The following is a 12,619-nucleotide window of genomic DNA, read 5'->3' on the forward strand; positions in this document are numbered from 1 at the left end:
CATGATATACAGGAGGGTCTTTAAATACAATGGGTGATATGATTGGATAAGATTAATAGTAGGAATTGCCCACACACCGGTGTCTCATGAGTTGCGCAAAACGCCATTTTGGAGTGACTGAAAGAGACGAAAGATCGAGAAGCCGTGTTCTAAGGTGAATATATCATACCTACATAACAGCGTACATGACGTTATGTTAACATACAATAATGCATATGTTCGAGTGAACTAAAATCGGACAAAAATGTCCCGTTTCCGCTTGCTCAAATGACGTCATCATTTCCTCTACATCTGACGCGTCATTAGCTAGCTACATATGCTATTGCTAAGTTAACTAACATTGCCTCGTCTTCAGGCCATTTGCTGACCATAGTTTTGGCATACGATTAGTACCAAATGTGTGTAAAACGACACGTTCGGTAAACGTATGAAATACCTGAGATCCTCAGTTTGTTGTGTTATGGTTGTCTGTTAGCCAGCATGGGCGGATGCTAGTTAACTAGCTAAGCTTTTTCGTTTAGCTTTAGCTAGCTAGAATAATAATATTGTCAGCCGTACAGTTCACTGTCTACCGGGTATGACTGTTGCGAAGTAAATGTTTATATTTTAATCACAATTGTATGTTGCTTTCAAGATCTGATGGGAAGCATTCAGGCTTAGCTAAGCGGGAGGCCTTTCTCGGCTAGTACTAATTGTGCTCTGTTTGGATAACATGGCTAACGTAGGTGCATTCATAATTGCATAGAGTATTGAAGCTAGGACGGAGGAGCAATCACAAACTTGGCAAAATAATGACTACATTATGGTGATGATTATTGTTCCAGAACTCCAGCTATTGAGCTCATACCCCTGATAGGCTCAAAGCAGCTTGCAGTGGCGTGTCAGGTGACATCAATTGTACTGCAGGTTGTATGCAGCGATGAAGGAAACTCGGGACATTTTCGACTTGGAAAGTCGTTGTAAACAGAGGGCCGAGTTTTCCATTTGGAAAGTATCAGAATCAACCAATAGGAAGTTCCACGAAAAAAAAGCGTACGCAAATTAACTCGTGGGTTACGAATTGTGTTAAACAAGGCAGTAGTTTATGCCATGTGCACTTAACGTGGGTGTGCAATAATATTGTGGGCCACATTTGGTTTAAAAAAATTCATTGGTTTTTAAAAATTATTATTTATTTTTTTAAATTCTGGACTGATTTGTTAGTCAAAAGCAATTTGCGGGGCTGATAAAGTGCAGTTATTTAAAAATGTATAGGTTCATTATAATTTCTACATATTTCGTCTAGTTTTAGAAGTTCAGGAGTGGCCTGGAGTTTTTTTTTAACCCCCGAACCCCAATTTTTTGTTGTTGAAATATATACATAAAAGTACAATACCAGTCAAAAGTTTGGACACGTAGTCATTCCAGGGTTTTTCTTTATTTGTACTATTTTCTACATTGTAGAATAATAGTGAAGACATCAAAACGATGAAATCAATCAAAAATGTATTTTATAAAGCCCATCCTACATCAGCTGATATCACAAAGTGCTGCACAGAAACCCAGCCTAAAATAAAACACGTGGAATCATGTAGTAACCAACAAAGTGTTAAACAAATCAAAACATATTTTATATTCTTCAAAGTAGCCACCCTTTGCCTTGATGACAGCTTTGCACACTCTTGGCATTCTCTCAACCAGCTTCATTGGGCTCCCGAGTGGTGCAGCAGTCTAAGGCACTGTTTCACTACAGTCCCTGGTTCGAATCCAGGCTGTGTCACATCCAGCCGTGATTGGGAGTCCCATAGGGGGGTGCACAATTGTACCAGCGTCGTCCGGGTTTGGCCAGGGTAGGCTGTCATTGTAAATAAGAATTTCTTCTTAACTGACTTGCCTAGTTAAATAAAAATAATAAATTGAGGTAGTCACCTGGAATACATTTCAATTAAAAGGTGTGCCTTGTTAAAAGTTAATTTGTGGAATTTCTTTCCTTAATGTATTTCAGCCAATCAGTTGTGTTGTGACAAGGTAGGGGTGGCATACAGAAGATAGCCATATTTGGTAAAAGACCAAGTCTATATTATGGCAAGAGCATCTCAAATAAGCAAAGAGAAACGACAGTCCATCATTACTTTAAGACATGAAGGTCAGTCAATCTGGAACATTTCTAGAACTTTGAAAGTTTATTCAAGTGCAGTCGCAAAAACCATCAAGCACTATGATGAAACTGGCTCTAATGAGGACCGCCACAGGAAAGGAAGACCCAGAGTTACCTCTGCTGGAGATGATAAGTTCATAAGAGTTAACTGCACCTCAGAAATTGCAGCCCAAATAAATTCTTCGCAGACTTCAAGTAAAAGCCTCATCTCAACATGAACTGTTCAGAGGAGACTGCGCGAATCAGGCCTTCATGGTCGAATTGCTGCAAAGAAACCACTACTAAATGACACCAATAAGAAGAAAAGACTTACTTGGGCCAAGAAATGCGAGCAATGGACATTAGACCGGTGGAAATCTGTCCAAATTTGAGATTTTTGGTTCCAACCGCCGTGTCTTTGTGAGTAGGTAAACGGATGATCTCCGCATGTGTGGTTCCCACCGTGAAGCATGGAGGAAGAGGTGTGGGGGTGCTTTGCTGGTGACACTGTCAGTGATTTATTTAGAATTCAAGGCACACTTAACCAGCATGGCTACCACAGCATTCTGCAGCGATACGCCATCCCATCTGGTTTGCGCTCAGTGGGACTATCATTTGTTTTTCAACAGGACAATGACCCAAAACACACCTCCAGGCTGTGTAAGGGCTATTTGAACAAGAAGGAGAGTGATGGAGTGCTGCATCAGATGACCTGGCCTCCACAATCACCCGACCTCAACCCAATTGAGATGGTTTGGAATGAGTCGGACCACAAAGTGAAGGAAACGCAGCCAACAAGTCCTCAGGATATGTGGGAACTCCTTCAAGACTGTTGGAAAAGCATTTCCTCATGAAGCTGGTTAAGAGAATGCCAAGAGTGTGCAAAGCTGTCACCAAGGCAAAGGGTGGCTACTTTGAAGAATCTCAAATATATAATATATTTTGATTTGTTTAACACTGTTTTGGTTACTACATGATTCCATGTGTTATATTTTATTGTATGTCTTCACTCTTATTCTACAATGTAGAAAATAGTAAAATAAAGGGAAACCCTTTTAATGAGTAGGTGTGTCCAAACTTTTGACTGGTACTGTATGTGGACACCCCTTAAAATTAATGGATTTGGCTATTTCAGCCACACCTGTGGCTGACGGATGTATACAATCGAGCACACCGCAATGCAATCTCCATCGACAAACATTGGCAGTAGAATGACCTTACTGAAGAGCTCAGTGACTTTCAACGTGGCACCATCATAGGATACCACCTTTCCAACAAGTCAGTTTGTCAAATGTCTGCCCTTATAGAGCTGCCACGGTCAACTGTAAGTGCTGTTGTTGTGAAGTGGAAAACTCTAGTAGCAACAACTGCTCAGCCGCGAAGTGGTAGGCCACACAACCTCACAGAACGGGAGCGCCGAGTGCTCTGATCCTTATTTACGTTGAGCTTCCTATTGGTTTATTCTGGTGGGGAAACTCATCTTTCGGCAATGAGTTTCCAAGTCGGAAATGTCTACATCTCCTAGTTCCGACAAGTCAGTGAACGCAGCATTCGCTCTGACGTGCTAAATTAACTGAATGCATGCGTAGTCATACAGCTAACTAAACCTGTAGACCTACATAACATAGGCTGTTGGGTTTGGGGAATACGTTGGTGGTTGGGAGTTCATTTCTGCAGACTTATCTGCCCCCTTGAATTTACATAGCTCATACCATTCTGTTAGAAATGTAAACATGTACCATTACTGATGACCTCCTTTCACCTTGCATTCCTCTTTCTCCTCACATAAGTTACCATGGGGAATATGTTTGGAAGCCTGTTCAAGGGCCTATTTGGCAAGAAGGAGATGAGGATTCTCATGGTTGGACTCGATGCTGCCGGAAAAACAACCATCCTGTACAAACTCAAACTAGGAGAGATTGTCACCACCATTCCTACAATTGGTAAGGACAATTTTCCTTGAACGCATTTGCCTATCACCAAAAGGAATTTCACTGCCAGATTAGGCTGCGTATGGAATATGTGCCTCACTAATGCCTCTATAACATTGTGTCCTTTGTCCAGGTTTTAATGTTGAAACGGTAGAATACAAGAACATCAGCTTCACAGTGTGGGACGTTGGAGGTCAAGACAAAATCAGGCCTTTATGGCGCCACTACTTCCAGAACACTCAAGGTAAGATCCAATGGCGCTTTGAAGAGCGCTGGCAACGGTGGTCCATAGATAGCTCCATCATTACGAGAGCAAGGCTTGCTAGTCGGAGAAGCAGTGTCACATTCTCAATATCTAACTGTGTACCTCTTTGCAGGGCTTATCTTTGTGGTGGACAGCAACGACAGGGAGCGAGTGAACGAGGCGAGGGAGGAGTTGCAGAGAATGCTTGCAGAGGACGAGCTGAGAGATGCCGTGCTGCTCGTTTTTGCAAACAAACAGGTGAGCTTGTTTACTTTGTGCAAAGGAGGGTGTTCATATCTGAATTCTGACTGCCTTACCTCCTTGTAGTGCTCTTTGCTCCTGCTAAACATTATGTGAGTGGACCGTACTCATTGATCATGCACACGTAACATTATTTGCATTGCCAACCCCTTGCGCTATCACTGAGCTTGAGTAAGATATTATAATTGCACAGTGTGGAAGAGGATAAATCATTTGAACCCCCTTTCTCAGGACCTTCCCAATGCAATGAATGCTGCGGAGATCACAGACAAGCTGGGGCTCCACGCTCTCCGCCAACGCAGCTGGTACATCCAAGCCACCTGTGCTACTAGTGGGGACGGCCTCTACGAGGGCCTCGACTGGCTCTCCAACCAGCTCAAGAACCAGAAATGATCCATTCCACCATTTTCCCCCCCCTTCTTTCTGTCTGACAAGATGGCAGCACCGGTTCCAAGCCCCTGGCCCCTCGGAACTCCTCTCTCCACAGTCTTTCTCCAAAAACCTCATCCTCCATCTCTTTTTCTGTATCAACCCTTACTCCTGGGGCTCTAGCCTGTGCTGCTTGTGTGTGTGTGTACTGTGTGTTTGCAGTCGAGGGTGTGAAGGCGTCTCTGTGTCTGTTAGCTGGGATTGGGAGTAACCCTGGCGTGCCTTTAACACACCTCCGGTGGAAATGGTGGTCTGGCTCCTCAAACGCCACCCCACCACATCCCACCCAGGCCAACTCTGTCTTGCACGATCCCCTCTCCCCTCTTCCCCATGCCAAGCATGGTTTTTACAAGGCAAAGAAAGAGCAAGAGTGCAAACGGTTCTCCTCTCTCTCCTTGGTAGTTATTTAACTTTATTTGTCCCGCCAGTGTTAAGACTGAATAATAGGCCATGTTAATGTGTTTGTTTTGAAACCTTACCTAGCCCCACCTGTGATAAAACCACATCGTGACCTGTATCAGGTTGAAACTAATCAAAACGATCTCCTTCCACTCTTGGTCGTTCTTTGCGTCATTTGAAAACCACGCTTTTCTTTTTTTTATTATTATATTACCAACATCTCTTAGCAATGGTTCTCTAGCGAACACTACCTTTTTCCCCTGCAAGAGAGGGAGAGACCATGAAGCACAAACCAACAACCTTCGGGAAATATTCTCCCTCCAAGGTTAAAATTCACTTTGAATTTAAAAACGGTAAATGTTACATGACTTCCTTTTCGTCATTTTTGAATTGTGAAAACTTGACACATTTTGACACAATGTATTGACTGAATTTCAAGCAAAGTTGTTCCTGCATTTTCAATTTGTCACCTATTTATTCAACGGAGCATTTCAATACATGGTTGTTTTCATAGGCTGCATTGGGCTGGTCGACTGACATTCAGAAGCTTCAAACTTTATTAATTGAAATGTTCCATGTCTGTTGTCTCTAGTTCCAGCATTTCTGTTTGTTCAACTGCTGAACCAAATGCAATTGAGCAGTATGGCAAATCTTGTATATTAAACGTAGTGTACCCTCAAGGGTGTAAACGCTCTACATTTTGTGTTCTACCTGGAAATGTTCAAGAGAATTATTCTTGTCTCAGAGGTTGGCTGTACCCAGCTTCTTGCTAATTTTGTGGCTGTGATGAAGGAAAAGCACCAAATATACTAGGGCTAGGCTAATGAAGAAAATAAGCCTAGCTCAAGGGTCTGAGTGCTAGCATTGGCTACATTTAGCAACTTTGTGCTTCATACTTGAGTTACTAAGACCAACAGGTATTGGTACCAGTACCTCCATTCCAAGAGCTGTAAGAAGGACTACAGAGGGCATGGGCCGGGGGGATAACCGCCCTCTTAAATTGTGTGACTGGAGGTTATGCTGGCACTTCTGTTAAGAATGATTGTAAATCTGTAAGTTTTTCCCTGCAACTGTTTCTGTGGGGTTTTCCTGAACACATTAAATGATATGATTTGATCTGAACATCTTGTGTTGACAATGAGATGATTTGTGTGACTCTGGGAAGAGTAGAATTTAGCTTTTAAAGAAAAAATGGATAGATCCCACAACGCATTTACCAACTGCAACGTATCTTTGTTGGTGCAGTCCGGACCGGCCTTGATTTCAACATCCACAGACATTTTTGGCTCATACATAGACGTCTATAATTTGGTCTGGACCGGACCAAATCTGAACCAATCATAGACATCTATGTTTCACAAGTTTGGACAGTACATTACAGTATAGTACAATACAGTAGAGTACAATGAAACTATTGTACCCTACTTTACTGACTAAAGCTCTACTGTACTGTGTTCTACTATACTAAACTGCCACACTATAATAAACAATAAGGTCGAGGCAGAGTGGTATATGGCCAATATACCACGGCTAAGGGCTGTTCTTAAGCACGACGCAACGCGGAGTGCCTGGACACAGCCCTTAGCTGTGGTATATTGGCCATATATCACAAACCCCAGAGGTGCCTTATTGCTATTATAAACTGGTTACCAATGTAATTTAAGCAGTAAAAAAATACATGTTTTGTCATACCAATCAGCATTCAGGCCTCGAACCACCCAGTTTATAATGTGACGTTCAACTAGTGAAACAGCCTAGATGTCTATGATTAGTTCACATTTGGATCTGATCCGTACCGACCAAATTTGTACGTGTTCAGGGGCGGAGCTCAAGTGTTTATTTTTTCATTTACATGTTGGTCACTCAGCAAATGCTCTTATCTAGAGCGACTTAGTCAGTGCATCCAAATAAGATGGATAAACAACCCCATATCACAGTCATAGCAAGAAGAAAAATATCTGTTAATCGTTACTGAGATTGTTACTGTAGTTGAAGTGAAGTGTTGTTTTATTCTGTCAGTTGGAGTACTTTGATCATCTTCGCTGCCCGTTTTAAAGCTTTTGACATAAGTGTATGTCACAGATGGGACCGATAATACAGTTGAAATCGGAAGTTTATATACACTTAGGTTGGAGTCATTAAAACTCGTTTTTCAACCACTCCACAAATTTCTTGTTAACAAACTACAGTTTTGTCAAGTCGGTTAGGACATCTACTTTGTACATGGCACAAGTAATTTTTCCAACAATTGTTTATAGACAGATTATTTCACTTATAATACACTGTATAACAATTCCAGTGGGTCAGAAGTTTATACACTAAGTTAACTGTGCCTTTAAACAGCTTGGACAATTTCAGAAAATTGTCATGGCTTTAGAAGCTTCTGATAGGCTAATTGACATCATTTGAGTCAATTGGAGGTGTGCCTGTGGATGTATTTCAAGGCCTATCTTCAAACTCAGTGCCTCTTTGTTTGACATCATGGGAAAATCAAAAGAAATCAGCCATAAATTTCCAAACGCCTGAAGGTACCACATTCATCTGTACAAACAATAGTACGCAAGTATAAACACCATGAGACCACGCAGCTGTCATACCGCTCAGGAAGGAGATGGGTTCTGTCTCCTAGAGATAAATGTACTGTGGTGCGAAAAGTGCAAATCAATCCCAGAACAACAACAAAGGACCTTGTGAAGATGCTGGAGGAAACAGGTACAAAAGTATCTATATCCACAGTAAAAGGAGTCCTATATCGACATAACCTGAAAGGCCGCTCAGCAAGGAAGAAGACACTGCTCCAAAAGCCAGACTACGGTTTGCAACTGCACATGGAGACAAAGATTGTACTTTTTGGAGAAATGTCCTCTGGTCGGATGAAATATAATTGGAACTGTTTGGCCATAATGACCATCGTTATGTTTGGAGGAAAAGAGGAGGCTTGCAAGCCGAAGAACACCATCCCAATCGTGAAGCACGGGGGTGGCAGCATCATATTGTGAGGATGCTTTGCTGCAGGAGGGACAGATGCACTTCACAAAATAGATGGCATCATGAGGTAGGAAAATTATGTGGATATATTGATGCAACATCACAAGACATCAGTCAAGAAGTTAAAGATTGGTTGCGAATGGGCCTTCCAAATGGACAATGACCCCAAGCATACTTCCAAAGTTGTGGAAAAATGGCTTAAGGACAACAAAGTCAAGATATTGGAGTGGCCATCACAAAGCCCTAACCTCAATCCCATAGAAAATTTGTGGGCAGAACTGAAAAAAGGTGTGCGAGCAAGGAGGCCTACAAACCTGACTCAGTTACACCAGCTCTGTCAGGAGGAATGGGGCAAAATTCACCCAATTTATTGTCAGGCTTCCCAAAACGTTTGACACAAGTTAAACAATTTAAAGGCAATGCTACCAAATAGTAATAGTAATACATCATTTTCTCTACTATTATTCTGACATTTCACATTCTTAAATAATGTGGTGATCCAAACTGACCTAAAACAGGGAATTTTTACTTGGATTAAATGTCAGGAATTGTGAAAAACTGAGTTTAAATGTATTTGGCTAAGGTGTTTGTAAACTTCCGACTTCAACTGTATATGAGAGGCCCATTGATCCTGATGCAGAACTCGCTCTCTTTGGCTGCTCAGAGTCTGTTCTAAGATAGACCTATGAGGAACAATAGGCTCTGATATTTGGAATGGTGGCTGCAAAAAAGAATTGCCTCACAGAATGGAAGTCACCCACCCCCTTTGTTCAGTAGATGGCTAGCAGAAATTATTAACACCATTAACTTGGAAAATATTTGTTTTTTTAGGACCAACTCCTCCAGCAGATTTCTCAAGGTTTGGGGTCTGTTTCTGGACCATCTGGGCGGAGACTGACTGCGAAAACTGACTAGGAACACTTACTGTTTTGTAACTGTCATTGTTGCTCTACTTCATTGCATATGTCTGGCAGCTGTGTTTTTTTTTTGTTTTTTTGTGCTTTGTTTTGTACTAAATTGCAAAAGAAAATCCTTTAAAATGAATAAATATATTTTTTAAGTGGTCAGATGACGCAGATGCTAAGCTACAGGACTGTTTTGCTTGCACAGAATGGAATATGTTCTGGGATTCTTCCAATGGCATTGAAGTACTCCACATCAGTCACTGGCTTCATCAATAAGTGCATTGATGACGTCGTCCCCACAGGGACCGTACGTACATACCCCAACCAGAAGCCATGGATTACGGGCAACATCCGCACTGTGCTAAAGGGTAAAGGGTAGAGCAGACGCTTTAAGGGGCGGGACCTTATTCCGGATGCTTATAAGTAATCCCGTTATGCCCTCAGACAAACCATCAAACAGGCAAAGTGTCAATACAGGACTAAGATTGAATCGTACTACACCGGCTCTGACACTCGCCGGAAGTGACAGGGCTTGCAAACTATTACAGACTACAAAGGTAAGCATAGCCGAGTGCTGCCCAGAGACACGAGCCTACCAGATGAGCTAAATTACTTCTATGCTCGCTTCGAGGCAAGCAACACTGAATCAGCTGCCCCGGATAACCTTGTGATCACACTCTCCATAGCCGATGTGTGTAAGATCTTTAAACAGGTCAACTTTCACAAGGTCGCAGGGCCAGACAGATTACCAGGACGTGTACTCCGAGCATGCGCTGACCAACTTGCAAGTGTCTTCACTGACCTTTTCAACCTGTCCCTGACTGAGTCTGTAATACTACCATAGTCCCTGTGCCCAAGAACACTAAGGTAACCTGCATAAATGACTACCGACCCGTACCGACTCACGTCTGTAGCTATGAAATGCTTTGAAAGGCTGGTCATGGCTCACATCAACAACATTATCCCAGAAACCCTAGACCCACTCATTTAAATAACGCCCCAAAATATCCACAGATGATGCAATCTCTACTGCACTCCACACTGCCTTTTCCCACCTGGTCAAAAGGAACTCCTACGTGAGAATGCTATTCATTGATTACAGCTCAGCGTTCAACACCATAGTGCCCTCGAAGCTCATCACTAAGCTAAGGACCCTGGGACTAAACACCTCCCTCTGCAACTGGATCCTGGACTTCCTGATGGGCCACCCCCAGGTGGTAAGGGTAGGTAACAACACATCTGCCACACTGATCCTCAACACGGGGGCCCCTCAGGGGTGCGTGCTCAGTCCCCTCCTGTACTCCCTGTTCACACATGACTGCATGGCCAGGGATGACTCCAACACCATCATTAAGTTTGTCGACGACACAACGGTGGTTTGGCCTGATCACCGACAACGATGAGACAGCCTATAGGGAGGAGGTCAGAAACCTGACCGTGTGGTGCCAGGATAACAACCTCTCCCTCAATGTGATCAACACAAAGGAGATGATTGTAGACTACAGGAAAAGGAGGACCGAGCACACCCCCATTCTCATCAACGGGGCTGTAGTGGAGCATGTTGAGAGCTTCAAGTCCACATCACCAACAAACTATCATGGTCCAAACACACCAAGACAGTCGTGAAGAGGACACAACAAAGCCTATTCCCTCTCTGGAGACTGAAAATATTTGGCATGGGTCCTCAGATCCTCAAAAAGTTCTACAGCTGCACCTTCGAAAATATCCTGACGGGTTGCGTCACTGCCTGGTATGACAAGTGCTCGTCCTCCAGCCACAAGGCACTACAGAGGCTAGTGCGGGGCCAAGCTTACTGCCATCCAGGACCTCTATACCAGGCTGTGTCAGAGGAAGGCCCTACAAATTGACGCCTGAACAGCTAATCAAATGGCTACCGAGACTATTTGCATTGTCCTCCCCTCCACCATATTTTAAGCTCTGCTACTTTCTGGTTATTATCTATGCATAGTCACTTTAACTCTACCTACATGTACATATTACCTAAATTACCTTGACTAACCTGTGCCCCTGCACATTGACTCTGTACCGGTACCCACTGTATATTGCCTCGCTACTGTTATTTTACTGCTGCTCTTTAGTTATTTGTTATTTAAAAAATGTCCGTATCTATTTTTTTCTTAACACTTATTTTTCTTAAAACTGTATTGTTGGTTAAGGGCTTGGCTTGTAAGTAAGCATTACACTGTAAGGTCTGCACCTCTTGTATTCGGCGCATGTGACAAATACAATTTGATTTGATTTGAAACATTTCACGGCTTTACAAGTAGGCTGCTACCGGGGGGTGTTTCATGATTAACGACTCATTGTGAAATTCTAGGAACATTCAGGAACTCAAGTCATTTTGTTCACCCGACCTAGAATACCTCACAATTAAATACCGACTATATTATCTCCCAAGATAATTCTCCTCCGTCATCGCCACGGCCGTTTACATCCCACTTCAAGCCAAAACCTTGACGGCCCTCAAAGAACTTCACTGGACTTTATGCAAACTGAAAACAACATATCCTGAGGCTGCATTTATTGTAGCTGGGGATTTTAACAAAGCAAATCTGAGGACTTAAGCTGCCAAAGTTATATCAACATATCGACTGTACTACTCGTGTTGCTAAGACTCTCGACCAATGCTATTTATACTTCCGGAATGCTTACAAGGCCCCCCCCGCCCTCCTTTCAGAAAATCTGACCACGACTCCATCTTGCTCTTCCCGTCCTATAGGCAGAAACTCAAACAGGAAGTGCCCATGCTTCATACTATTCAATGCTGGTCTGACCAATCGGAATCCACGTTTCAGGATTGTTTTGATCACGTGGACTGGGATATGTTCTGGGTAGCTTGCGAAAAAGTAATCTAGACGCATACACAGAGACGGTGACTGAGTTCATAAGGAAGTGTATAGGAGATGTAGTACCCACTGTGACTATTAAAACCTACCCTAACCAGAAACCGTGGATAGATGGTAGCATTCACGCAAACTGAAAGCGCGAACCACCGCATTAAACCATGGCAAGGTGACTGGTAATATGGCAGAACATAAACAGTGTAGTTATTCACTCCGCGAGGCAATGAAACAAGCTAAACGTCAGTATAGAGATAAAGTGGAGTCGCATTTCAATGGCTCAGACACGAGACGTTTGTGGCAGGGACTATAGACAATCACGGACTACAAAAGGAAAACCAGCCACGTCAAAAAAGAGATCAGGGTCCAGAGTAACACCGAGGTCCTTCACAGTTTTATTTTTTAAATTAAAATTTTTATATTTTTACCCCCCTTTTGTAGTATCCAATTACTGTCTTGTCTCATCACTACAACTCCCGTACGAG

General features: G+C 42.8%; 1 protein-coding gene across 1 annotated transcript; it reads left to right on the forward strand.

The window, feature by feature from the left end:
* The first annotated feature begins 50 nt into the window (after positions 1–50).
* On the forward strand, positions 51–6,502 carry LOC129829205 (ADP-ribosylation factor 1-like). Its single transcript, XM_055890855.1, has 5 exons — positions 51–154; positions 3,907–4,059; positions 4,181–4,291; positions 4,425–4,549; positions 4,784–6,502. The coding sequence occupies exons 2-5, from the start codon at positions 3,912–3,914 to the stop codon at positions 4,943–4,945; spliced, it is 546 nt and encodes a 181-aa protein (XP_055746830.1). The 5' UTR covers positions 51–154; positions 3,907–3,911; the 3' UTR covers positions 4,946–6,502.
* Positions 6,503–12,619: the final 6,117 nt, after the last annotated feature.

This window comes from Salvelinus fontinalis, chromosome 30 (genome assembly GCF_029448725.1).
Source record: "Salvelinus fontinalis isolate EN_2023a chromosome 30, ASM2944872v1, whole genome shotgun sequence".
Taxonomy (NCBI): domain Eukaryota; kingdom Metazoa; phylum Chordata; class Actinopteri; order Salmoniformes; family Salmonidae; genus Salvelinus; species Salvelinus fontinalis.